This window comes from Aspergillus fijiensis (genome assembly GCF_003184825.1).
Source record: "Aspergillus fijiensis CBS 313.89 unplaced genomic scaffold BO72scaffold_9, whole genome shotgun sequence".
Classification (NCBI taxonomy): Eukaryota; Fungi; Ascomycota; class Eurotiomycetes; order Eurotiales; family Aspergillaceae; genus Aspergillus; species Aspergillus fijiensis.
The window spans coordinates 381,678-405,113 of NW_024468985.1; the positions used below are offsets into that span (position 1 = coordinate 381,678).

Consider the following 23,436-nt stretch of genomic DNA (forward strand, 5'->3'; position numbering starts at 1 on the left):
CTCCTCTCCTGGGGAGCATGGCAAGGTCATGAGATTCCCCTATACATTTACCCATTGTTTTTTCTCCTTCTTTTTTCCCCCTAGGGCGGCTCTCTGCTATTTTTGTGTTATTTAAATTACTTGCTTCCTGATACACTCTCGTTTCTATTATTCTTGTTAATTCCCTTCTTTTCTTTCTTTCGAGGTGTGCTCTAGGAGGGATGAGCTGTGCAAGCACCAAATGTAGAGTTATAGTGTTGAACAGGAGTGGCCGCATCAGCGTCAGGTGATGACAGAAGACGAGATCTCGAAGTAATCTACGTATCAATACTTTCATTCTCTGCGTATATTCCTGCCAATACCTGCATAGGTCTTCAAACTGATGAGTTATATAGATCTGCCATACCTATGACGAATTCAAGGCTCGGGCCCTTTCCAGGATTGACGAAGATGACAAGGATAGCTCTTGATTTGGCAAAGCTGGCAGTGAGTAGGACTAGGAACACCTTAGTGAGTAGCTACTAGCCATCAAAGACAAAGATAGGCAGGGTGACTAGCCAGTTACTTGGAAGTAGTCGCCCCCTCAGGTGCTCAGGTAGCAAAAGTGGTTGTTAGGTAGTGTTGTGTGTGTGTCGCTCCCGACGTCATCGTCGGAGGAGGCAGTTTAGCCAGCCAGCCCCACGTGCCACTTTCTCTCTCTCTCTCTCTCTTCGACTTCTACTCCGTACATTTCCATCTTTTTCCCCTCCCCCTCCCTCTCCCCTCCCCATCTCTCTCCCACCTCCCTCTGCCTTATCTGCTTGCCTGTAATTCGCAGTCTTCCTTCCCTACAATTCCACTTATCGCGCCGTGGTTCCTTTTTGACACGAAAGAAGCTTGGGAATCAGCTTCTGAACAGTTTCTGTACAGTACAGCCCGTACTGTACATTTAGTTGTACGTGAGACTTTTGTCACCGCTCGATCGGAGGCTGAGGTTTTTGGTCAGCTCAGCTCAGCCTCAGTTGCTGGCCTTGCATTTGTGAATTTCAATAGCAGCTGACTCGTCTGATCTCTGTCAGATTTAACCTCAAAGATACATCTTCCCATCTTGATTCTCTCCCTTTTGTCTAGTCTTCTGCCTTCCTTCGATCGTCCTTAATATAGCTGGACTCCTTCGTCAACTGCCTCGCTGCTCAAATTTCTCAATTCAGTCAGAGATCCGTTTACACTACCTTTCTCGAAGCAATATACTTTTCCTTCTCCGACTATAATGACCACTATTTCGCACCACATGATGGAGGACTCCCAGAAGAGGCCGAAGGGTACGTGATCCTGTTTATTGGCCATGACTAGGAACGTTTCGATCTAATTTCTTGGGTACCAGGTATCCTCAAGAATTCTAGTGGCTCGATTCCGCAGATCGCACAAGTTCATGACACCTTGACCGTTCCGCAGAACGACCCCGACGGGGTGGATACTAAGGAGCTGACGCTGCAAAACACTCTACAAAATGCCGGTCGCCGTCGCTCTACCTCGAACACGCGCCCGGGATCATCGTCTCGGCGACAATCATTGGCGCACATCCACGGTCAACCGGAAGAAAACTCGCCGCGCTTGAAATGGGACGAGGCCAACTTGTACCTGACCGAACAGGAGAAGACGGCCAAGATGAAGATCGACGAGCCCAAAACTCCGTTTGCACCCCACTACGACCCTGCTGAGGACGAGGAGGAGCTCGAGGCCGAGAACACCTTGATTGATGCGCAAGGAGTGGTGGTAGATGAATTGGACAAGACCATGAAAGCACCCAAGAAGGGAGTGGCCGAGGATGAAATCCCTGAGTTGGAGTTGGGCGAGCCGGAAGACTCATTTCCTGGGGATGCGCACGCTGGGGCTGATGACCGAATTGTGCGCGAGCGGAGCCTGAGCAACGAGTCGCATCAAAGCAACAAGCATGTGGTGATGGGTGCGGGCGAGGCGAACGGGGAATATCAGTCTGGGCCCGATGGGCTAATCACGTCGCAAGAGGCCGCAGAGAAACATCGTCAGTTTGAGCAGCACCGGAAGAAGCACTATGAGATGCGCAACATCAAAGAACTCCTGGCGTAGGTTCCCTTTTTTTTTTTTTTCACACACCTCCTTCCAGATTGGGTGAGTAACTGACGATTTTTTTTGCAGCCATCCCGAGGTGGATGAGATGGATGAGGACGAGGACGAAACGGAGGAGGGATCTTCCGCGGCGCCACCGCCCATGCCCCCGATTCCAACGCAGTTTCTTAACGGCACCAGATCTGATTAGCCCAAGCAACCAGAGGTTTCTCTGATGTGCTGATCATTTCATCTTCAATACCTGCTGCATTCATTTCCTAGCTGTATATTCCCAAGCGTTGGCTTCTGGTCCAGACGGGCCTATATGTGTTCTATGAACTGTAAATCCTTCACTGTACTTTTCTTATTTCCCTTTCCATTCCCCCTTTGTTATTTCTACTCCTGAGGATGGATTGAGCTGGCTAGTCTGATAGATGAAATGGACATAGCTAACTGACCGCATGCATGAATCCGATTGAACTTGTTCTTGCCTGTCTATCTGTGGAATCTCTCCCGTGGTCAAAGCAGGGAAGGATTCCTGCAAGGGGACTCGTGATTTACCTCGTTGAATCCAGATGCACCAGGGAGTGACCAGGAAGGATTGTACATGAATGAAAAGGTGTAGGGAGAGGATAAAAATAGCCGTAGGGCATCCCATCCGGACCCGGAGCCGAGAATAGCAGCAACACCGATTGATGTATCAGATGGTCAGGCCATAGTTACGAGTCTTTTCTCTCTCAAAAGCCGGGCTTTCTGCATTCTGTCAGGGGCAGCAGAACTGATAGCCGTGCTGCGAAATGAGTTGTCATTTCTCTCTCTGCCTATTTTTTCTTTTCTTCCTTCCGTTATTGCTTTCCCCCCCTCCCCCTTCTGGAGGCTCCATCTTCTTTTTCAGCTTCATCTCAACCTGGGCTCATTCTGAAACACCCTTGCAGCAGAGTTAAAATTAGCCAGCGACCGTTGGGGTTTAGTGAGTTGGTCTCCGAGGCTGTTATCATTTATCAATCGTCCAGCGCGGAGCCATGGCAGCTCCACAATCTAGACCCCCAGACCCAAGAACTAGTTAGTTAGACAGTTTCAGGTTGAATAATCTCTGAACAAATGTTTCGTACTACTAGAGGTACAGTAAATAGTAACTTACTCCGTAGTTTGTGTGGCCAGTGGCCTAGCTGCTACATGGTTAATCCGTTGTTGTTATTGTTGTTATCGTTTCTGTTGTCCATCCCTGTAATTAGAGCCTACCTAGTATTCTCTCTCGCTCTCTCTCTCTCTCTCCGCTTTCGCTCTTCTCGTCATCGTCTCTCATTCCCTCGTTCCGTCTCTCCCTCGCTTCCATCTCCTCTGAATTCCTCCTTCATCCCTTGACTTCTCCATTGATCACCTATTCATTTCTGTGGTCAGTCACTCGACCACGTTGCGACCTGACAGAAATCCTCCATTTCTTAGCGAACCACTCCTTAGCATCCCAGTCCACCATGTCCGATCACCAGGAGAAGACGACGACTCCAGTCGTTCCTGAGTCGCAGCCTGCTACCACCACTACTCCTGAGGCCCCTCAGCCTGCGTCTGCTGAGTCTGCTACCGCTGCTGCTGCTGCTGCTGCTACTACCGACACTATCGCTGAACCTCAGCCGGAGATGACGACCGAGGAGAAGATGGCCGCGGAACCTGCTCAAATACCCGCCGCCGCTACCGCTGCTGCTCCTTCTATTCCCGCCACCACCGAAGCTCCCGTTACCGAGACTGCTCCCGCTCTAGAGGCAAAGAACGAGGAAGTAGCGAAGGAAGGACCTTCAAAGGATGGCGTAAAAGAGGAAGAACCTAAGGAAGAACCCAAGGAAGAACCCAAGGAAGAACCAAAGGAAGAACCCAAGGAAGAACCCAAGGAAGAACCCAAGGAAGAACCTAAGGAGGAGGCCAAGGAGGAGCAGCCTGCTCAACCGGAATATCTGGTTAAAACCCCCGCTCTCGCCGAATTCTTCGATCGCCTGCCTGCCATTCTCTCTGCGACCGGCCATGCTGAGATGTGGGGAGTGACCTTGAAGGACTTCAACGATATCCCCACGGTCAACGTACTCATCAAATTCTTGCGCGCTAACGAGGGCAATGTCAAGCTGGCTGAGGAGCAGCTCACCAAGGCTATGCAATGGCGCAAGGAGATGAACCCCATCGCGCTGACTGAAGGTCAATACAATGCTGAGAAGTTCAGTGGTCTTGGCTATGTGACCAAATACACCGAGGCGAACGGCCAGGAGGTTATTGTTACGTGGAATATTTATGGAAGTGTCAAAAATGTGGAAGCTACGTTTGGTGACTCAGATGAGTATGTGACCCCCCTTTGAGAATATGCTGTCAATGCGAAGCTAAACCTGAATTCAGGTTCATCCGGTGGCGTGTGGCACTCATGGAGCTGGCAGTCAAGGATATGAAGCTCGGCGAGGCTACGACCGTGATTGACTATGAGGGAGAGGACCCCTACCAGATGCTCCAGGTCCACGACTACTTGAACGTCAGCTTCCTCCGCTTGAATCCCAACATTCGCGCAGCCACCAAGAAGACTATTGAGGTCTTCGCCACCGCCTACCCCGAACTGCTGCGCGAGAAGTTCTTCGTCAATGTTCCTGCCATCATGGGCTGGATGTTCGCCGCGATGAAGGTTTTCCTCAGCAAGAACACTACGCGCAAATTCCACCCCATCTCCAACGGCGCCAATCTGGCTCGGGAGTTCCCTGCTCTGAAGGATCAGTTTCCTCACTCTTACGGCGGCACCGGTCCCGCCTTGCAGGAAGGTGGCTATACCGTCAAGTTGGAACAGAGTGCTCCTGTTCCCGCCGCGGCTCCCGAGCCGACGCCGGACGCCGAGGGCTCGAAGGAAATTGCAACCCCGGCTGAAGAAGTGCCATTTGAGGCGCCCAAACAGGAGTCCTCGACCGCGGAGCCTGTCAAGGTGGACCCTACAGTGACGGCTCAGGAGACGTCCGCTGTGGGGGTGGCCAAATGAATTGAAGTGATCGAGAAGTTTATGGTTATGGAAGGATAGGGCAGGATTGATACCCGGAGGACTTGGTAAATTGATTTTGTGGTGTTGTTGTGGTTGTGGTTGTTTTTGCATACTTGATACCTCAGAACCATGTGGGCTTGCGAGCCCTGGATTGGAGATGTTGTCCTCCAGATCAGTAGTAATCTTTAATCAGGACCTGATGTCTCTTGCCAAGGGATATTGGGGACGTTGGGAACGTTAGGGATGATTCATAATAACACCTGAGCTATGTGATTGTTCTTTCTATCTGTTATCCTGTTATCCTGTTATCCTGTCTAGTTAGTTAGTTAGTTACATGTGATATGTCAGATTCAAGTGCGTACTACCGGCATGTCTTGATTAGGCAACCACACCCCCTGATGGGTGACTAAGCGGGTAGCTCCGTCGATCAAGAATGTGTGTTGATTTGATTTACCTTACCTCAACTACAACTAACTACTACTAATTAACTTATCTTGAAAAGCGTTTAGGCCAGGTTGCGAGACCCCCCGTAGAACGCAGGGAAGCTTCAATTGCTTTTGGTCAATGCCTCTCTGCCAGTCTAGTGTCTAGCCTTTAGACTATTATTGTTGTGCCATTGACCTGTCTCGCTTCGTATCGTTCCCCCCCCTTCTTCCATAGCAGCAGCCATGTCGGGAACACATATCGCTCCGTGGAGAACACCGGCCCAGGGCCATTTGACTTCCGATGACCATGGAGATACCAAAACGGACTACACTCGCTGGCGACTACGGGACGATCGCGGTCGCCAAACGTGGCACTATCTCGAATCGGATGAGGAGTGTGAGAAGTGGCCGCAGACGGTGGCCGATAAGTACTTTCTGGGTTTACCCACGGTATATCTATCCTCTCTGGTGCTCTTCGTTGGCTTAAGCTATTTTCTCTAATCGGGCTGAGCTCTAGGGTCTTCCCGAACTTCCAACGCCCAAGACTCCGCTTCAATGTGCAGAGAACGGCCTGGAGTTCTTCTCAAAGCTACAGCTCGAGCCGGGCAATTGGGCCTGCGAGTACGGTGGGCCTATGTTCCTGCTACCGGGCCTGATTATCACCTACTATGTCACGCACACTCCCATCCCCCCGGAATATGCGACCGAGATCAAGAGATACCTCTTTGCTCGGCAGCATCCGGAGGATGGTGGCTGGGGTCTTCACATCGAAGCTCATAGCTCCGTCTTCGGGACGTGTATGAACTACGTCGCGCTGCGGCTGGTTGGGGTCAATGAAGACGACCCCCGCATGGTCAAGGCCCGCGGACTGCTTCATAAATTTGGAGGCGCGCTCTATGGACCTCACTGGGCGAAGTTCTTCCTCAGTGTGCTGGGTGTGATGGAGTGGGATTGCGTGAATCCTGTTCCGCCAGAGATCTGGTATGTTGGCTTGCTGTTATCGGTGTGAGGTAGAGAATGCTGACTTGGGCTTTAGGTTGCTTCCGGACTGGGTGCCATTTGCCCCTTGGCGGTGGTGGATTCACATTCGGCAGGTCTTCCTGCCCATGTCTTATCTGTGGTCTAAGAAATTCGCCCATCCGTTGGACCCTCTCACCAAGCAGCTTCGGCAAGAGCTGTATACGCAACCATATGATTCGATCGATTTTGCCGGCCACCGCAACTCAATCCACGCAGCGGACAATTACTACCCGAAGACGTGGCTACTGAACACGCTGAACTCGGTTCTCGTCAGTTTCTGGAATCCCTATTTCCGTGTTTCCGCAGTGACCCGCCGCGCGGAAGAGTGGACTTGGGAACTGATCCGGATGGAAGATGAGAACACGGATTACGCTGGCTTGGGGCCGGTCAGCAACCCTATGAACATGATCGCGTGCTATGAACATGACGGCCCCGATAGCTACTCGGTACGCCGGCACCGTGAGCGCTTGAATGACTACATGTGGATGAAGGATGAGGGCATGTTGATGAACGGCACCAACGGAGTGCAGGTCTGGGATACCACCTTCATCATCCAGGCTGTTGTTGTGGCTGGTTTTGCGGCGGACCCGAAGTGGCGGCCAATGTTGACCAAGGCGCTGGAATTCGTGGAAGACCACCAGATGCGCGAGAATATCCCGGATCAGGAGAAGTGTTATCGCCAGCATCGGAAGGGCGCGTGGCCGTTCAGCACCAAGACGCAGGGCTACACGGTGAGTGACTGCACTGCTGAGGGACTGCGGGCTACGATCCAGCTACAAGAGATGCACGACTTCCCGAAGTTGATCTCGACGCAGCGACTGAAAGATAGTGTGGACTGTTTGCTGCTTATGCAAAATCCATCCGGGGGATTCACTGAATACGAGACCACTCGCGGGTCAACTAAGTTGGAGTGGCTTAACGCGGCGGAGGTCTTCGGTGGCATCATGATAGGCTACGACTACCCGGAGTGTACGACGGCCTCCGTGACTGCACTCTCACTCTTCAGCAAGTACTTCCCTGACTACCGCGCGGATGAGATTCGAGCCGCCAAGGAGCGGGCAGTCCAGTATATCAAGCGGGTGCAACGGGCTGATGGCAGTTGGTATGGATCGTGGGGGATTTGTTTCACCTACGCGGCCATGTTTGCGTTGGAAAGTCTGGCGAGCATCGGTGAGACGTACGAGACCAGCGCGGACTCCCGCCGCGGCTGCGAGTTCCTGCTGTCGAAGCAGAAAGAAGACGGTGGCTGGGGTGAGTCGTATCTCAGCAGTGAGAAACACGTGTATGTGCAACATGAGACGTCACAGGTGGTACAAACGGCATGGGCCTGTCTAGCCCTGATGGAGGCGGGCTATCCTCACAAGGAACCATTGGAGCGGGCGATGAAGCTGCTGATGTCACGACAGCAAGCCAACGGCGAGTGGCTGCAGGAGTCCATCGAAGGGGTATTCAATCAATCTTGGTAAGTTGTTCCCTCCCGGAAATCTATTGGTTGCCTACTAATGTGAATGGGCCAGTATGATCTCTTATCCGAACTACAAGCTCTACTGGCCGATCCGGGCTTTGGGATTGTATGCACGCAAATTCGGCAATGATTCCTTGTTGTGAGATAGAGATAGATCGGCTGTGTTCCTCTGTCTATCTGTACAGTACATCCAAAACCTACATCATACTATGTAATCAGAATAATCATTCGTAATGTTCAAACACTGGGTTCAAAAGCAGGGTAACTTCGTACGAATCTTCCGAGTATGGATCACGTGGCTGTGTTTTGTTTCTTTCCCCGCAGGTCGATTTCTCCAACTTTCTACTTCCTTCCCTTGCCTTGCTGTTGTTCCCCGCTTCACTTCTCTTCTCTTCCTATTCATCACCCTTTTTGCGCTCGCTTCCTCTTACAAGAGATGTGTATCGAAGCTCTTCAGTGTTTGTACTTCTAGTGGATCTGCCTTTGCTAGCTAGCGCTGACACAATCCCAGAGCTCAACCGACTGCCCCACCAACGACCCAGACACCAAGTCCTCAACCCGACCTCGTCAGTCTACAGATTCCCCCGAATTCTACTTCCCACTCCGAAAGGAGTTAAAGACGAAAATCAAGACAAACACACACAAACACGCCCCTACACACACACACGCAAAATGGACGCCGCATCCCAAGGCGACGCCGCCTGCACCCAGTCCGACTACCCCCGCGCCCTCCTCCACTACACCACCGCCCTTCTCGCCTCCCCACGTGCCCCGGCCTACTATATCAAACGCTCGACCGCCTTCTCGCGGCTGAAACCCGCCGACTCGCTCGCGGCGTTGCGGGATGCCGAGGTCGCGGTGCTCCTGGCCCGGGAACGCGGCAAGCGGGAGTTGATCCTCGCGGCGCAGATGCGACGCGCGGTGGCGCTTTTCCAGCTGGGACGGTTCGGGGATGCGGGGTTTGTGTTCGGATTGGTTGACGAGAAGGTGAACGGTCCTGCGGACAAGGCGAAGGCTGCGGACGGGAAGGGCACGGGGGTCGAGGACAAGCTCATGAATGCGATGTCGGTGGCGAACAAGCCCGCGGGTTCGAAGAATGGGTTCGAGCAGGAGTTGCCGATCTGGTTGCTCAAGGTTAAGGGACGGCTGGGAAAGTTGGCCGAGGAGGGGTGTGCGGATGAAAAGGTTGTTGGGGTGACGGTTGGCGAGGTGCCCGAGGGGGTCCAGGTGCCTACTGAGGGGGAGTTAAGAGGGCAATTGGAGACGCTGAAGGGGGGCAGAGCTGTGAGCAGCCAAGACGAGATTGTTGCTGGTGGGAAAGAGAGTGCTGGTGCTGGTGCTGGTGCGAAGACGCCTGCTCCTGCTCCTGCTCCTGCTCATGCGGCGGTGGCCACTGCTGCTGCGAAGGTCCGCCATGAGTGGTACCAATCGCAAGACCAGGTGGTCGTGACGCTCTATATCAAGGGTGTTCCCAAGGATCGATTGGACGTGGATCTCAAGAGTGACTCGGTATGTGCATTTCTTGCATAACTTGTGGGTAATAACGTTGATTGTCGCTCCTAACCTCCCACGAACAGGCCTCTTTGCAGTTTCCCCTCGCCTCCGGTGCTCAATACGATTTCACCCTCGACCCTCTCTTCGCTCCGATCGACCCATCCACCTCCAAGGCGACCGTCATGTCCACCAAGATCGAACTCGTCCTCCGCAAACAGACCCCCGGCCAGAAATGGAGTGCCCTCGAATCCACCCCGTCGACGATTAAGCTCGCGGGTCGCCAGGCTGCGACAGCTGCCGCCGCCTCCTCAACGGCCGCTGGCAACCCCAACACAGCATCTGGCCCAGCATACCCGACTTCCTCCCGCCATGGCGCCAAAGACTGGGACAAGCTCGCCTCCACCCTCACCGCCAAGGCCCCCAAGGATTCCCAACCCGACGACAAGTCTGTGGGTGACGGTGACGGTGACGATGAAGGGAATGACTCCGATGGCGGCGACGCGGTCGATTCGTTCTTCAAGAAACTGTACGCCAATGCTGACCCGGACACCCGGCGCGCTATGATGAAGAGTTACATCGAAAGCCAAGGCACATCGTTGAGTACGAATTGGGAGGAGGTCAGACAAGGGCCGGTGAAGGTAAGCCCGCCGAGTGACTGAGTCAAGTTCTCTGACTTGATGAGGGACATCGTCTCCCAAGGCTACGAATCTCCAGTCTACAAGGGGGTGTAAAGCCTGGAGTCTGGTCTATGAGGCGGGAGGCGCATCTCTTTTGTCTGGATGGAAACTTTCCTTTTCGGCGGTGATCATGGAGTTTTGCGGGAGGTTCTGCGTTGAAGAAAAAAATTGTCCTTTGGGATATTGATTACCAGCGGGTGTTTTCAAGGTGCATCTTGCTTTTCCTTACGTGTTGCGTGAATTAGGAAGCCTAAGGGGATGGATGTACGTTAGCTGATGGCTGATGGATCTGGTCATGTTCGCTTTCCGGCTCCCAGGTGAGACTGGCTGCGGGCGGGCAAGAAGGTGTTGTAACTGCCAATCCTCGTTTGAAGCCATTAATCTACATTTGACAAATTGAGAGACAAGATACAATGTCTATTATCTCTGCTCTAAGCTCTTGGGTCCGTATAAGTATATATAGATACAGTGGAGAATGAAGATGATCGCTGGCTGGGGCGCATTAGGCAGAACTCGCGAACACCAGATACCAAGTTGACCAAAGATATGCCAGACAATATACCAATAATTCCACAGGGAAATCAAGATTTTTCTTTAAAGAAGAGGAAACTTTTTCTTTCAAAACCACCAACTCCGTAGTCAAAAAGTAGGACTACTCCCCCAAAACGATAAGATATTTTCATTATCATCATCATAATCAACATCAATATCATCAGCTTCGGCTTCAGCTTCGTCGTCGTCGTCGTCATCCGCGAACGGTCTCATCTTCGTCTACACTGACATCCGTTGAGACCTCCTCGCTCGTGTTTTCTTGGTACAAGAAGAATTGAACGAAGATGCACATATCCAGCAGCAATGTGCCGAAGCTCCCGATCAACCAGGACAGGTTGACGAGGATGTATTGACCGTATTTGGTGGAGAGCTCGGCCGGGGAGCACCGTCTTGGATCATGGGAGGGTTGGGGCGGAGAGCTCGCGCGCGAGCTGCTGGTATCTGCGGCGCAGACGGGCGAGTACGCCAGGATGGACAGCACGTAGGTCAGGTTGCCGATACATGCAAATAGGAAAAACAGGAGGGAGACGCCGTCCGTCGATTTGCGGCGGTAGTTGAGAAGGATCTGCGGGAGGCGCGAGCCGAGGTACAACGCGGCGCAGAGGTAACCGAAGACCTGGCCCAAGGGATCCATTTCGAGCGACGCATCCGAGGCGGAAGAGGTGTCGTGGTGGTGGTGGTCGTCGTCGCCGGAGGGCTGGGCGGTGCGTTGGCTGATGTACCAGCCTAGAACGCCGGCGGCGCAGACGAGGGTGATGGCCGAGGCGTGGAAGAGAGTGGTTTGCAGGGTGGTCAGCGTGCGCGGGGGCCGAGGTTCCTTGACGGGTTCGATGAAGGGCGTGACCGGGGACAGATGGGTGCCGTCGATGGAGGGGTGGAGGAACGATGCGGATGAGTGCCGACGACTACTTGTGAGCGGGGCCGGTCGTTGGTGGTGGTCTTGCGGGTGATAGGGGGTGATGGTTACGGAGGATGCCGAGCTGGTGGTGTTGCTGGCATGGTAGGACGGGCCGCCGCCGCGCCGTTTGGGGGAGCCAAGGAGCGCGGTCTGCTCCGTCGGCTTGCGGGCCATCACCGGGGAAGGCACTTCCGTCTCCTCATCGCCGGCTTCTTCCTCGTCGTGGATGGAGGAAGCTGCCGAGGCACGCTGCCGCGGGGATGGCTCCTCGTCTCGGAGGGTGAACCCCCGGTAGTAGAAGCATTGGGCGAGAAGGACAACGTCGGCGAGGGTGTAGTAGACGGCGAGAATTATCATGGTCGGCAGGACACCCTGTAGCACGGCGCCGAGGATGTTGAAGACATCACCGGCAAGCCAGACGATCAGGAAGAGCAGTGAAAGGCCATCGGCGGATCCACGGCGGAAATTCTCAATGATTTGAGGCGAAAAAACGACCACCCAGCAGGCAATTGAGATCGATCTGGTCTTTGCGTCAGTATAGAAGAAAGAGAAAACACGAATTGATCTACCGTATCCGATGGGAACTTGGTAGAGCTTGGTGAGCGGCCACCTACCCACATATTCCACTCAGGGCTTCTAGATTGATGTTGCCGGTCTGTGCGGGAAACATGACCGGTTTTTTTTCTTGTTGTTTTCGTTATGGTGTATTGCTGTAGATTTGACTAGAGAGTGATAGAGATCTGCTCCCTATTGACGCTCAATTACCTCTGCTTGAATGGTGGGAATTGAACTGACAATAAAGAGCCAGAAATGACGTCCGCAGACTCTGCCGAGGAGGAGAAGAAGGAAATAACAATCACGTGATTCAATCCGGGGTAAATCAGGGATCTTCCTCTGAGTTCGTTGACTTGGTACAGTACTACTAGGTGTACTATACTTACCGTACAGGTAAGTACCTTACCAGCTCAATATAGTACGAGTCGACTAGTCTGGACCCCCGGACTGGTCACTGCGTACTCTACTCCGGACAGCGGCTAGATTGCTGTAGTTACTTACAGTACTTGTACAGTAATCAACTACCGATTGAGTAAGAGTTGGAAAGTTAACCAAAGTCGACTTAACTACGGAATACTGACAACATTATTGACGGGATCCGATGATTGATTATTACTAAGGACTGTACATTCGTTCATTAACTAACTCAAGTTAACTATACCTGCTGCCCACTCCGCCTCGCCTCATCCCCCATTTTCCATTTTCCCAATATGAGGCTTCTCAATGACTGCACCTTCGATTAGGATCCCCTTTACCGGGCCCTTACCTCCTCCTATCATTGTTCCTTCGTCTGCTCGTACAGTTGCGGGTGCCATTGATGCACTCCGATCATTTCTGACAGCATCGCCCTCCCCCTACCTGCGTGGCGTGGACGTCGGTAGACATGCCCAGACCGTGCTCCTAACGGGCGCAGGTATCTCGGTCGCATCGGGTTTGTCCGACTATCGAGGGGAGAATGGCACTTATCGAACCAACAAAGCATATAGACCGGTTTACTACCACGAATTCGTCACACGCCACGAGTCCCGCAAACGATACTGGGCTCGCAGTTTCATCGGGTGGCCGGGCCTTTTGAAGTCGAAGCCCAATTCAACGCATTTGGCCATCCGGGACATCGGCGCCAAGGGCTATATCAGTTCAGTGATTACCCAGAACGTGGACTCCTTCCATTCCATCGCCCATCCCGAGCTGCCTACCCTGGAGCTGCATGGCTACTTAAGATCGGTGGTTTGCGTCAACTGCCGAAACCAGGTGCCTCGAGATGATTTCCAGAGATCGCTCGAAAGTCTCAACCCGGCTTGGGCCGAGTTTCTGGCAAAGATGACTGATCTTGGCGCCTTGGATACCAATAACCGGGAGGAGCAACGGCGGAGGGGTTTGAAAATCAATCCCGATGGTGACGTCGATCTGCCGGAGGCGCCATACTCGACGTTCCGATACCCATCCTGTCCGACCTGCCTGGAGAAGCCGCCGCGTTTGCACGATGGTACATTAGCAAGGGTGGAAGTTGAAGCGGACGGGGCCTGGCTTCCCACATCCACTGCCGGGATTTTGAAACCCGGCGTCATCATGTTCGGCGAGAACATCGATCCTGCCGTAAAGGCGGCGGCAGAAGAAGCGATCGATGACGCTGGAAGACTACTGGTTTTGGGAAGCAGTCTCGCAACGTATTCAGCCTGGCGCTTAGTGGAACGAGCCTATAAAAGAGGCATGCCTATCGGGATCATCAATATTGGAGGCGTTCGGAATGAAGCGGTTCTCTTTGGAGGAGATCGCGAAGCCATCTCGCGATTTATTCGCCTTAGTCTACCTTCGGAGTCAATTCTAGCTCCGGTGGCTACCCAACTCCCTATTCTGGTTCATTAGATTCCATCAGAAGTCGTGTCGTGTGCATAGGACGATAGAAAGAGAGTGTGGGAGAGAGAAAGGGGACAGAGTTTCATTGTGAACGGTGATAATCGCCAGCATGTACAGTAGTACAATACTTCGGAGTATAGACACAAAATGGCTCTTTCTCTTCTTCAATTTTGAATTCCAAAAAAAAGAAAAAAATAGAACAGAAAAGAACAGAAAAGAACAGAAACGGAGCAGTTTCTGTTAGAGGATTAACTGCATCTAGAAAATACTACAATTATAGTCACCTACCTACCCACGAAGTCCAGTACCTGCCGGTGACTGGCCGTAGCGGAGGACAAGCCGGGCGGCAAAGTCAAGGGAAGGTGCTCCGTACGGTAACCTGGAACCTGGAACGTACTGGGCTAAGTCTGCTGCCTCCTGCTGTCTGGTTCTCTCTCCGCCTGTCCATCTCCGACCCAGGCGCGGGGCTCAGTTGGTTGACTTAACCGTTGTTGCCCGCCCTTCTAGCATCAATCATTTCCATGGACAGTCGCAACAGTTCACGACCTGCTTCCAACCCTTCCTTGCAGCGTACCGCCTATCTGGACCTCATCTCCACCCTCGTTTCGCCCAAGTCATTTCTCACTCACTCGCAGCGGCCTAAACCGCCATCATTTCACCCCCAACCATCGGTCGCACAGGAAACCTTCACCACCGCGTCGCCAGCAATGGACAAGCAACAGCCCAGCTCTTTCCAGCAGCTGGAGAAGGTAAGAGCCTTAATCTTCGACCCCTTATACACTCTCGATATCCTTACTAACTCTGGCTTGGTCGATTCTAGCTTGGAGAGGGTACCTATGCTACCGTATGTGATTTCCCCCTTTCCCGCCTTCGCTGCTGCGCGTGGTGACGACCCACACTATAAGTCGATCTAAATACTTATCCGATGGTTATCCTAGGTTTTCAAAGGACGGAATCGCCAAACTGGTGAGCTGGTTGCCCTAAAAGAGATCCATCTAGACTCCGAAGAAGGAACGCCATCGACCGCGATTCGCGAAATCTCTTTGATGAAGGAGCTCAAACATGAAAGTATTGTTTCGCTATACGATGTGATCCACACAGAGAACAAGCTGATGCTTGTCTTCGAATATATGGATAAGGATCTCAAGAAGTACATGGATACCCGGGGCGATCGGGGTCAACTGGACCAGGCAACCATCAAGTCATTCATGCATCAGCTCTTGAAGGGCATTGCTTTCTGCCATGAAAACCGGGTTCTGCATCGTGATCTCAAACCCCAGAACCTTCTTATCAACAAGAAAGGACAGTTGAAACTCGGGGACTTCGGTCTGGCCCGTGCCTTCGGTATTCCCGTCAACACTTTTTCCAACGAGGTTGTGACGCTGTGGTACCGTGCCCCAGACGTCTTGCTAGGCAGCAGAACTTATAACACGAGTATTGATATCTGGTCGGCTGGCTGTATCATGGCAGAACTCTACACCGGTCGTCCCCTGTTCCCTGGCACTACCAATGAAGATCAACTCCAAAAGATTTTCCGTCTTATGGGCACACCTTCGGAGCGCTCATGGCCCGGCATCTCTCAACTGCCGGAGTATAAGTCGAATTTCCACGTGTATGCAACCCAAGATCTTGGCCTAATTCTCCCCCAGATCGATCCTCTGGGACTGGATCTATTGAATCGGATGCTCCAGCTTCGTCCCGAGATGCGCATCAGTGCCCACGACGCCCTGCAGCATCCTTGGTTCCACGATCTCCCTCAGTTGCAGGCGCAGCTGCAGCAACAGCAGCAGCAACAGCAACAGCAACAGATGTCCGGGGCATATGGCGGGATGGTTCCTCCCCAGCAAGCTTATTAGCCATCAGCAGTCGAGAATTATCACTTTCTATTATCGCAACTCGTGTTCTGATTTGTGCTCTGCGGTTATATCGTATCTTTTGCACCTTATTGACTTTTTTTCATGAGATGAAGGACATGATGAAGCACTTGAATTGGTTCTAGAACGGAGAGCGTGGCGTTATACTTGAAGAAGGGCTCGATGTGGTGTTCTCTTGTTTGTCCTTGGTTCTCGCAGATTCCCGTCTTTCTTCCAGCTTATATTAGCGTATGCGAGATGATATCGCCAGTAGGGAATCACAATCTACACTTTGATTATCATTTCGTGCCTGCTCCATCCGCTACCACCCCGTACAGGTACTCGTGGTTTCTTAGATTGTAATGTGCCAGGCGCCTGAATGAGCATATAGCGTCAGCCCTGTCGCTTGCGATGCAGGGCATCGGTCCCAATCAGGCGGCCATGCATATCCACAGTAAGGGCTCAGGAGGCATGCATGTTCTGATCAGTGATTACTGAGGTTATGACCCAGTAAGCAATCTTTCTTTCCGTACTCTATATTTTCATTGGGATTGACAACCATGCTTTCTGGACCGATGATGAAGAATCAAGTGGGGGTGAGACCTGTAGTTGTGACAGCACATATTCGGAATGTACTCGTATGAATTCTAGATTGTTTTTCTTCCTTGCTTCCACTCCAGACTGACTAGTGCTCACTCCTAACCCGAAAATGATGATCGACATTGCATCCTCAGATAGGGCTCCGCCGCCAATCCAACTTGTTACACCAGCTGTTTCTTTATGCAAGTGCTAAGAGCATCATGATCCTCTAAGTTCCTGCTCTGCTGACCTGTTGTTATTGCCTATTGCCCAATACCAATCATTTAATTCCCTATCCCCCCCCTTTTTTTTTTCTAGAAACAAGGTTCATTCGCCCTTGAACATCAACACCTACCACCATTTCCTCCTGCTGTAAGGCTCGTTGCATGAATCTGTCGATGGACATGCCACATAAGGATAGAGAAACAATTCGAGGAATTGATGAGGGTGAGATCGTCCTATCCATGGCTCTGGGACAATCGTTTGGGACATGAAGACCGATCTCGTCACTTCCAATCCTTTGAACAGGGGCTCTGCCTCCCATCATTCAATCGATAACAATGAGAATAACGTATGAAGTATTCTCATTTGGTGTCTTGAGTCCTGAAAAGCTCACGACGGCGTATGAATATTTACCACCGTGTTTCTTTTCAGACTCTCTCGCAATGTTGGTTTGTACCCAGAAGCGATTGGCTCATCTACTTCTGAAGGTTGAACCCCGACATTATCGGTAGTGCCGAGACTATAGGGGCTTGGATCATGTCCTCGAATGGGCATTAGAGTCCCGACCATAGTCGACTTGTAGGAGAAACCTTGGGGATATCTGATATATCTAATCAGGGCCTCTGCGAATTTTAGGATGGGGATGAAGATTCGTTCTGTGGCTATTTGCATCAGCTTTGCCTCGTCGTGAGACAATGTCGCTATCGCGATCACAACTACAAGCCATCTCGATAACAGAGCGTGTTTGTTCGGCTGTGTCTCTCCTGGGAACTTTCATCATCGTCGTTTCTTTCCTTTCCTCTTCTTCGTTCCGCAAGCCCATCAATCGCCTAGTGTTCTATGCATCATGGGGCAACATGATGGCCAATGTCGCGACACTGATGTCTCAGTCAGGAGTCCGGTTGGGAACTGCAAGCGGCCTCTGCCAGTTCCAGGGCTTCCTTATCCAATGGTTTGCTTTTCATATGTCTCTATTGTCGCATGGCAGCCATCACTGACTTGGAATAATAGGTTTATGCCTGCTGATGCCCTGTGGACATTTGCTATGGCATGCAATGTCTGGCTGACCTTCTTCCACAAGTATGACTCTGAACAGTTGCGACGACTGGAGGTAAAGTACCTAGTGGCTTGTTACGGGTTACCTTTCATTCCTGCATTTATGTATTTCTTCATTGAGACAAAGACACGGGGCAAGATCTACGGCGCGGCCACAGTAAGTGCACCCACAGTATCTGGACAGTCCCACCAGGCTCCTTCATACTGAGACGATCTTGTAGCTTTGGTGTTGGATCTCGACCCCCTGGGACTTTCTACGCATTGCCCTATTTTACGGACCAGTGTGGTTGATTATGTGCTTGACCATCTTTATCTATGTGCGCACAGGCAGTGTTATCTATCAGAAGCGGCAGCAACTGAACCGTGCTGGAAATACAGACTCTTCCAGCACCACAGCTAGCTTGAAAAACATCCAACTTTCCAAGGTGACCGAGTTTTCCATAACCCGGGAGATTGTGCATACTGTGCAAGTGCCGCTAGAGGGGAATGAAGACCCGATATCGACCAAGAGTCTGCACACATTCTATTGCCCATATTCAGTCACCATTCAAGCTGGAAGCGATCTCAAGGATAGCGAGAAAACTGCAGAGCAATCTTACGGACATGACCAGGTCAGCGCCGGCATCCAACGCCGAGCGACCGTGATGGAAACGAATTCGGCAGCATGGGCTTACAGCAAATATGCGATCCTCTTCTTCATTGCTCTGTTGATCACATGGGTAAGTATTCGCTGCCCCTCTCGATCTGGACCGCGATTGCTGATATTGCACAGGTGCCATCAACGGCCAATCGAGTCTATTCACTGGTGCTCCCGCATAAGGCCAGCTTTGAGTTGAATTACATCTCGGGTCTAGTGCTACCACTGCAGGGATTCTGGAATAGTATCATATATGTGTCAATCTCATGGCCAGCATTTGAAGAACTCTTGTTCCCGAATAGGAAGGTTGGCGTTCAAGCTGGAGACCAGGCAGGGTCAATTGAGTCCGAGCGCGAGCGCCCACAGTGAAATTGCAATGCGAACTGCAAAGCTTTCTTGACTCACTGAAGACAAGCCTACCACTCACGGGGCTTTCAACCACATTGGGTAGATAATCCCAAACTTACTTTCGTGCTTGTATAATAGATCATTTTGATTTCTCTTCTATGTATTCCAGTCTCTGAGTCTACAGCGTTGTCGTGTCTAACTAGACTTACTATGACTATCTAGCTAAGTAATATCTTGTAATTACGTCTTTTTCATCATAGTCCTCAAGCCTCCGTGATCAGCATTATCATCATCGTTGTATGTAGGGCGTAGTGGAATCTCTAGTATAGAGAATCACGTGATGGGGCGCGTCTTCCGGCGCGTCTCGCCCATGCATCCATCGCAATTTCCCCAACCCATCTCCACTGCCGAGCATCTTCAGCCACAATCGATCGAAGAAACCCTGCCTAACAACTTAATCGCAGGTGAAAGAAAACGACCACACAGATACAAAAAGAAAGAAGGATTACAGCAAAAGAGAAAAGAAAAAGAAAAGAAAACACCCCGACATACAGTCTCCTCTATCACCTGGTTGAACACATTCCACCCCAAAATGACCGAAGATACCAATCCCGCGAACAGCACCACCACCCGAGCCGCTGCCTCCCCCTCTCCTCCCCCTCCGGCCCCTGTCGCATCAACCCCCGGCCCACGCGTCGCCAAATTGCAAGAGATCTTCGACAAAGCACTTGCGCGTACCTTGCGCGCAAACTCATATGCGAACTTCTCGAGCTGTTTCCCCACCCCCGCCAAGCATGTCCCCGCCAGCTTGGAGTCGGTTTGGCGGCAGTTGAATGCGAAGTTGGAGGAGAGTGCGAAAGCGGAGTTTGAGGACATCTTGACGGAACGGGATGCTGTCCGGCAATTGAATGAACTGGATCGGTTGGTCGGGGAGGCGAAGTATAGGAAGGATCATGGGGTTGGACAGGAGACTGTTGCGTAAGTTCTTATCTTCTCCCTTCGCTCTTTTATTGTTCTTGAGGTTTTTTTTTTCTTTTTGAAAGGGAGAGGCGGGGATGTTCTGTGGGTAACGGCGATTGATGGACTGACCGAGCGTCTCTACAAATAGTCCGCATACCTTGCCTCCTGATGAACTATTTCGATCCCATCTCCTGCCATATATGCGTGAAACGCAGTCATCTCTGAACCACAAGATCGAATCGGTTCAAGATGAGAATTCAGAGCTGGCGCAACGGGTGCAAGCGCAAAGGAGGGAGATTCAAGACCTGCTCTTAGGCTTGGAGTCTGTTGTTGCGGACTTGGAGGTCGCTGCTGCCGCTGCGACGCAGTTCGGCAGCGATAACAATCTACGACAGGAGGCTGCAGAGATGGATGAGGAAATCAGAGCTCGGTCTGAGATATGATTGAACTCTCGTACCCACACGATATCTTATTACGGGCAACTTCTGAAATTCGAAAAACGGCGAATTGTATATTACGCCCCGTGGTATGTCTATGACAGAAGCACCTCCATATCACCAGGGCTCATCCATCCATCGTCGACGACATCTTCGGCTACCATCATCAGTTCCTTTGGCGCGGCTCTCCTGAGCTCCTCCAGTTTCTGCTTCTGTCCTTCCAGGGCCGCTGCAATGGCTTCTTTACACGATCCGTCTCGCGACGCCTCTGAGGCTCCGTCTCTCCTGGCTAGTGCTGCGGCGCCTCGGTAGTATGTCTGCGCGTTGCGCAGCAGTGTGGCTCCATATTGCTGAGCCATGGCATAGTTCCAGGGAGGCATGCCAAGCCTCCACCTAGCTATCTCCACGTCTCCCCTGGCTAGGTGGATCTTGGGCAAGTCATCTGCCTCGGGATGCTTAGATGCTTTTGTGAGAGCGTCCAGTGCCGCAGAAAGTGCCTGCCACCGCAATGACAACGCTCTCGTGAACGCTTCAGGCTCGTAAGGAGGAAGATCGATGAGGGCAGTGTTGAACGACGTCAGCGCATCTGCTTTGCTGCAGAGACCACCTGGATCGGAAGAGACATCTAAACCCGCGCCAAAAGCTTGCGAGACCTCACTGGAGTACGTTTCAGCCTCGATTTGGCCGCTTCGATAGAGCAGTTCGTTCAGCCCGCAGGTGAATTTGGCTCTGGCCAAAGCTGCCTCATAATGTCTGCTCGATCCCTCCACATGAGCGGAGATGCGCTTCTGCAGTAGGTCGGACGAAGATTCCTCCACCCATCCCAGGCCGACCCCAGGGTTGAATGTAAGCAGGTTGCAAAGAGTTGTCAATGTATCAAGTTGTGCTACTGCCGTGTCCACCAATGTATCCTTGGTCACTGGCTCTATAATTGCAGCCCATTGTTCTTGCTCGTCCGTTGGTTTCGACTCCGATGGTTGCTCGGGAGTCTTCTGTGTGTTCTGCGTCTCCACCTCTGGTTGTCCGGCGTCCGCAGATTCCATTTGTTTGATTTGTTCCTGCATTTCTGTAAACTTCAGCTCCTGTAGAAGCAGGCAACGCTGGAAGAGCTCGATCGCTTCCTGCAGAAGCTTTACAGCCTGCGATAGGCGCTCGTCGGATGGGTGCTTTGAATCGGTCAAAATCTCCGCGATGCTCGTAAGCACCTGGCCTGTGTTGAAGAGTGCGTCAGGATTATCTTGCTCTAGAGCAAGCGCCACTCTATGGGACTCCAGTGCCTCTTGCAGGACATCAGTCAATGGGGCCGACAACTGGGCTTTCAATTTCGGATGCTGTGTGATTTCATATTGAACTCGAGCTCTACTGTATGTCAAACAGGCATTCAAAGAAACAATCACAACACTCGGTGAATCAACAACGCAGGCTGAGGATGATTTGCGACTCACTTGTTATAGGCCAAGTCAAATGCACCTGGATGCTTGATCAAGCCTTCATCGTAGGTATTAATGGCACGCATGAAGAAGCGCAGCGATTTGGCAGCGTCTCCAGCCCGCCATTTTTCTCCAGCTTCTTCTTGTTCGACACCGACTAATGGGGCTCCGTTAGTCTCGTACCTTAGCACCCGACCTACGCAACGGCGTCTATAGGAATAGGTAGTCTTGTGACATACGTGCAAGGTATTCATCAGAGGTTTCGGGGGCCTGAGATGAACCATTAGTATCGCAAGAAACAAAGCCGGTTTGGATCCATACTCGTTGTGCCGCTTTCTTTTTGGTTTTCGCTTCCTTGAGGAAGGCCTTTGGCTTCGGCATTCTTTTTTTTTTTAATCAACTGTCCCTTCTTGTTTTCCTTTTGATTATCTGCTTGGAACAATATTGTTAGATGCTTCCCAGGTTGAGTCTACTATTGCATGAGTTTGCCAATGAGACTCAGCGTAGTGTACAATATAATACAAGACGAGATAATAGTATGAGCTAAACCCGACTACTAGATAAAAATCTCTTTTGAGAGCTGAGGACTAGTGGAACTCCCGGCGGCGTACGTACTTTTCCGTCGTCAAATTTCCTTTTCCCCGCATCAGGTGACGGAGCCATGTCGGAGACACCGCCTTTTCTTTGTTAAGTGAAAGTCAATGCTTGAATCTACGGAGTACAATGACAATAACCATAGATCATAGATGGACGTTCACTATTCCCTAGACAACTACAGCATACTACCTATGTACTATAACTATACAATACGCTGCGACTCCTATCCGTAGTCCGGGCGGGGATCGCCGAACAACAACCCTCATTTGGGTCAATCGGAGCTCTTGTCTGAGACTCATTGAACCTGCAAAGTCTACATGTGATTTACCTGTGTAGGTTGTAACTACGGGCGAGTTGAGTTCAGAAAGTGTTAGCCGGTTGTCTTGCAAATCTTGAACAAGCCTCTGACACAAGGATTGTGATCTGCTTATCTATCCCAGCAGGTCGCACACCTCGCAATTGAACTTACATAGTACTCTACTTGATACCTACAGAACAGGTCGCTCTAGGTGCTTGACAATAACCAATAAAGACTTCCACTCTTACGGGCATGATAGCTTTAGAGGTAAAGGTAGGTATGCAACGCCATACCATGCTATGTCCAATGAATTGACATCTGATTGAAAGGAGATAAAGAGTACGTGGAGTAACCTTGAATACGCCGAATTCTTCCCCTCCCTCGGGTAAGACCGATTGAGTACAATGTGCAGGCCACCTTTTCTCCCCTCCTCTTCTTTCCTCCCATGCTTTGTCACAAGCTATGAGATCAGCTCGCGTGGCGATATGGGCAATCCCTAGCACGTGGCAGACAACGGGCTGGTTCTGGCTTTAATCTATTATGGTGCTGATGGAGGGCCGCCTCATGCTCTGATTCCCTCTTATCGCTGCTCTTAGATCGTCTTGGATCTCGATAACCACACCAGCCCGCAGAGACAAAGAAAGCACTTTTTCCCCTCTAGGCGATCCCGATCAATGAATAACCAGGAACAACTGATCAACTTTGTTCCTCTATACGTTCCGAAAAAATCAATCACCTTCCTTTTGTGAGTAGCTATCGGGAAGCCAGGGCAATTACAGTGGTCGCAGTGTTCAGCCAAACCGATCGTCATGAATTGTTCCTACTCTAGGATCAGGAGCCGGGTGATATGACAATCCGCCCCAGCCCGTAGTATGAGTAGTAACTTAGTCTGTCTAAGTTGTGTTCCAACAGCAGAGAACCCCTGTCTGATGATCAAGCTGCTATCCGTCCGATGTCTCATAATACTTACTCGAGCCGACCATCTCGGAGAGTCTGACATGGTGTGGCGTGCTGCATAATCGGGTTCTT

The 23,436-nt window shown here is 51.5% G+C and overlaps 9 protein-coding genes across 9 annotated transcripts; 7 read left to right on the forward strand and 2 right to left on the reverse strand.

The window, feature by feature from the left end:
- The first annotated feature begins 1,112 nt into the window (after positions 1 to 1,112).
- On the forward strand, positions 1,113 to 2,239 carry BO72DRAFT_304991 (PP1-complex regulatory subunit GLC8). Its single transcript, XM_040940464.1, has 2 exons — positions 1,113 to 1,280; positions 1,343 to 2,239. Exons 1-2 carry the CDS (start codon positions 1,229 to 1,231, stop codon positions 2,065 to 2,067), a joined length of 777 nt encoding a protein of 258 aa, XP_040804444.1. The 5' UTR covers positions 1,113 to 1,228; the 3' UTR covers positions 2,068 to 2,239.
- Positions 2,240 to 3,923: 1,684 nt separating this feature from the next.
- On the forward strand, positions 3,924 to 4,891 carry sfh5 (CRAL/TRIO domain protein; the record flags this gene model as incomplete). Its single annotated transcript, XM_040940763.1, has 2 exons — positions 3,924 to 4,369; positions 4,426 to 4,891. Coding segments are annotated over 2 exons (912 nt in total), but the record flags the coding sequence as incomplete, so codon positions are not given.
- Positions 4,892 to 5,524: 633 nt separating this feature from the next.
- Positions 5,525 to 8,173, forward strand: BO72DRAFT_423210 (terpene cyclase/mutase family protein). Its single transcript, XM_040942833.1, has 4 exons — positions 5,525 to 5,922; positions 5,990 to 6,453; positions 6,509 to 7,954; positions 8,010 to 8,173. The coding sequence occupies exons 1-4, from the start codon at positions 5,716 to 5,718 to the stop codon at positions 8,098 to 8,100; spliced, it is 2,208 nt and encodes a 735-aa protein (XP_040804446.1). The 5' UTR covers positions 5,525 to 5,715; the 3' UTR covers positions 8,101 to 8,173.
- Positions 8,174 to 8,319: 146 nt separating this feature from the next.
- BO72DRAFT_398295 (co-chaperone SGT1) lies at positions 8,320 to 10,550 on the forward strand. Its single transcript, XM_040942084.1, has 3 exons — positions 8,320 to 8,415; positions 8,469 to 9,466; positions 9,535 to 10,550. Exons 2-3 carry the CDS (start codon positions 8,630 to 8,632, stop codon positions 10,108 to 10,110), a joined length of 1,413 nt encoding a protein of 470 aa, XP_040804447.1. The 5' UTR covers positions 8,320 to 8,415; positions 8,469 to 8,629; the 3' UTR covers positions 10,111 to 10,550.
- Positions 10,548 to 12,369, reverse strand: BO72DRAFT_423215 (PQ-loop repeat-containing protein). Its single transcript, XM_040942834.1, has 2 exons — positions 12,193 to 12,369; positions 10,548 to 12,098 (listed from the first exon to the last, which is right to left on the reverse strand). The coding sequence occupies exons 1-2, from the start codon at positions 12,246 to 12,248 to the stop codon at positions 10,874 to 10,876; spliced, it is 1,281 nt and encodes a 426-aa protein (XP_040804448.1). The 5' UTR covers positions 12,249 to 12,369; the 3' UTR covers positions 10,548 to 10,873.
- A 341-nt stretch (positions 12,370 to 12,710) lies between these two features.
- On the forward strand, positions 12,711 to 14,146 carry BO72DRAFT_423219 (putative SIR2 family histone deacetylase). The gene has a single exon (XM_040942835.1). It carries the CDS (start codon positions 12,857 to 12,859, stop codon positions 13,997 to 13,999), a length of 1,143 nt encoding a protein of 380 aa, XP_040804449.1. The 5' UTR covers positions 12,711 to 12,856; the 3' UTR covers positions 14,000 to 14,146.
- A 165-nt stretch (positions 14,147 to 14,311) lies between these two features.
- On the forward strand, positions 14,312 to 16,133 carry BO72DRAFT_445458 (cyclin-dependent serine/threonine-protein kinase phoA). Its single transcript, XM_040944048.1, has 3 exons — positions 14,312 to 14,739; positions 14,811 to 14,834; positions 14,929 to 16,133. Exons 1-3 carry the CDS (start codon positions 14,512 to 14,514, stop codon positions 15,844 to 15,846), a joined length of 1,170 nt encoding a protein of 389 aa, XP_040804450.1. The 5' UTR covers positions 14,312 to 14,511; the 3' UTR covers positions 15,847 to 16,133.
- Positions 16,134 to 17,339: 1,206 nt separating this feature from the next.
- Positions 17,340 to 20,088, forward strand: BO72DRAFT_466268 (Nnf1-domain-containing protein; the record flags this gene model as incomplete). The annotated part of the gene is made up of 6 exons (XM_040946763.1): positions 17,340 to 17,596; positions 17,656 to 17,857; positions 17,922 to 18,419; positions 18,473 to 18,548; positions 19,288 to 19,663; positions 19,794 to 20,088. The coding sequence occupies 6 exons, from the start codon at positions 17,340 to 17,342 to the stop codon at positions 20,086 to 20,088; spliced, it is 1,704 nt and encodes a 567-aa protein (XP_040804451.1).
- On the reverse strand, positions 20,083 to 22,035 carry BO72DRAFT_445461 (uncharacterized protein). Its single transcript, XM_040944049.1, has 4 exons — positions 21,834 to 22,035; positions 21,752 to 21,782; positions 21,528 to 21,669; positions 20,083 to 21,441 (listed from the first exon to the last, which is right to left on the reverse strand). Exons 1-4 carry the CDS (start codon positions 21,891 to 21,893, stop codon positions 20,178 to 20,180), a joined length of 1,497 nt encoding a protein of 498 aa, XP_040804452.1. The 5' UTR covers positions 21,894 to 22,035; the 3' UTR covers positions 20,083 to 20,177.
- Positions 22,036 to 23,436: the final 1,401 nt, after the last annotated feature.

What these genes read in the sequence shown, in the direction of transcription:
- BO72DRAFT_445458 (XM_040944048.1), top strand. Translation starts at nt 14,512, where the DNA reads ATGGACAGTCGCAACAGTTCACGACCTGCTTCCAACCCTTCCTTGCAG. An exon ending in CTTTCCAGCAGCTGGAGAAG is followed by an intron (nt 14,740 to 14,810) that starts GTAAGAGCCTTA and finishes GGTCGATTCTAG; the next exon opens with CTTGGAGAGGGTACCTATGC. An exon ending in GAGAGGGTACCTATGCTACC is followed by an intron (nt 14,835 to 14,928) that starts GTATGTGATTTC and finishes TGGTTATCCTAG; the next exon opens with GTTTTCAAAGGACGGAATCG.
- BO72DRAFT_423210 (XM_040942833.1), top strand. Translation starts at nt 5,716, where the DNA reads ATGTCGGGAACACATATCGCTCCGTGGAGAACACCGGCCCAGGGCCAT. An exon ending in ACTTTCTGGGTTTACCCACG is followed by an intron (nt 5,923 to 5,989) that starts GTATATCTATCC and finishes GCTGAGCTCTAG; the next exon opens with GGTCTTCCCGAACTTCCAAC. An exon ending in GGGGTATTCAATCAATCTTG is followed by an intron (nt 7,955 to 8,009) that starts GTAAGTTGTTCC and finishes TGAATGGGCCAG; the next exon opens with TATGATCTCTTATCCGAACT.
- BO72DRAFT_423215 (XM_040942834.1), bottom strand. Translation starts at nt 12,248, where the DNA reads ATGTTTCCCGCACAGACCGGCAACATCAATCTAGAAGCCCTGAGTGGA. An exon ending in GCCCTGAGTGGAATATGTGG is followed by an intron (nt 12,099 to 12,192) that starts GTAGGTGGCCGC and finishes CGCAAAGACCAG; the next exon opens with ATCGATCTCAATTGCCTGCT.
- BO72DRAFT_423219 (XM_040942835.1), top strand. Translation starts at nt 12,857, where the DNA reads ATGACTGCACCTTCGATTAGGATCCCCTTTACCGGGCCCTTACCTCCT.
- BO72DRAFT_304991 (XM_040940464.1), top strand. Translation starts at nt 1,229, where the DNA reads ATGACCACTATTTCGCACCACATGATGGAGGACTCCCAGAAGAGGCCG. An exon ending in CTCCCAGAAGAGGCCGAAGG is followed by an intron (nt 1,281 to 1,342) that starts GTACGTGATCCT and finishes CTTGGGTACCAG; the next exon opens with GTATCCTCAAGAATTCTAGT.
- BO72DRAFT_398295 (XM_040942084.1), top strand. Translation starts at nt 8,630, where the DNA reads ATGGACGCCGCATCCCAAGGCGACGCCGCCTGCACCCAGTCCGACTAC. An exon ending in TGGATCTCAAGAGTGACTCG is followed by an intron (nt 9,467 to 9,534) that starts GTATGTGCATTT and finishes TCCCACGAACAG; the next exon opens with GCCTCTTTGCAGTTTCCCCT.
- BO72DRAFT_445461 (XM_040944049.1), bottom strand. Translation starts at nt 21,893, where the DNA reads ATGCCGAAGCCAAAGGCCTTCCTCAAGGAAGCGAAAACCAAAAAGAAA. An exon ending in CTCTGATGAATACCTTGCAC is followed by an intron (nt 21,670 to 21,751) that starts GTATGTCACAAG and finishes GAGCCCCATTAG; the next exon opens with TCGGTGTCGAACAAGAAGAA. An exon ending in TTTGACTTGGCCTATAACAA is followed by an intron (nt 21,442 to 21,527) that starts GTGAGTCGCAAA and finishes GACATACAGTAG; the next exon opens with AGCTCGAGTTCAATATGAAA.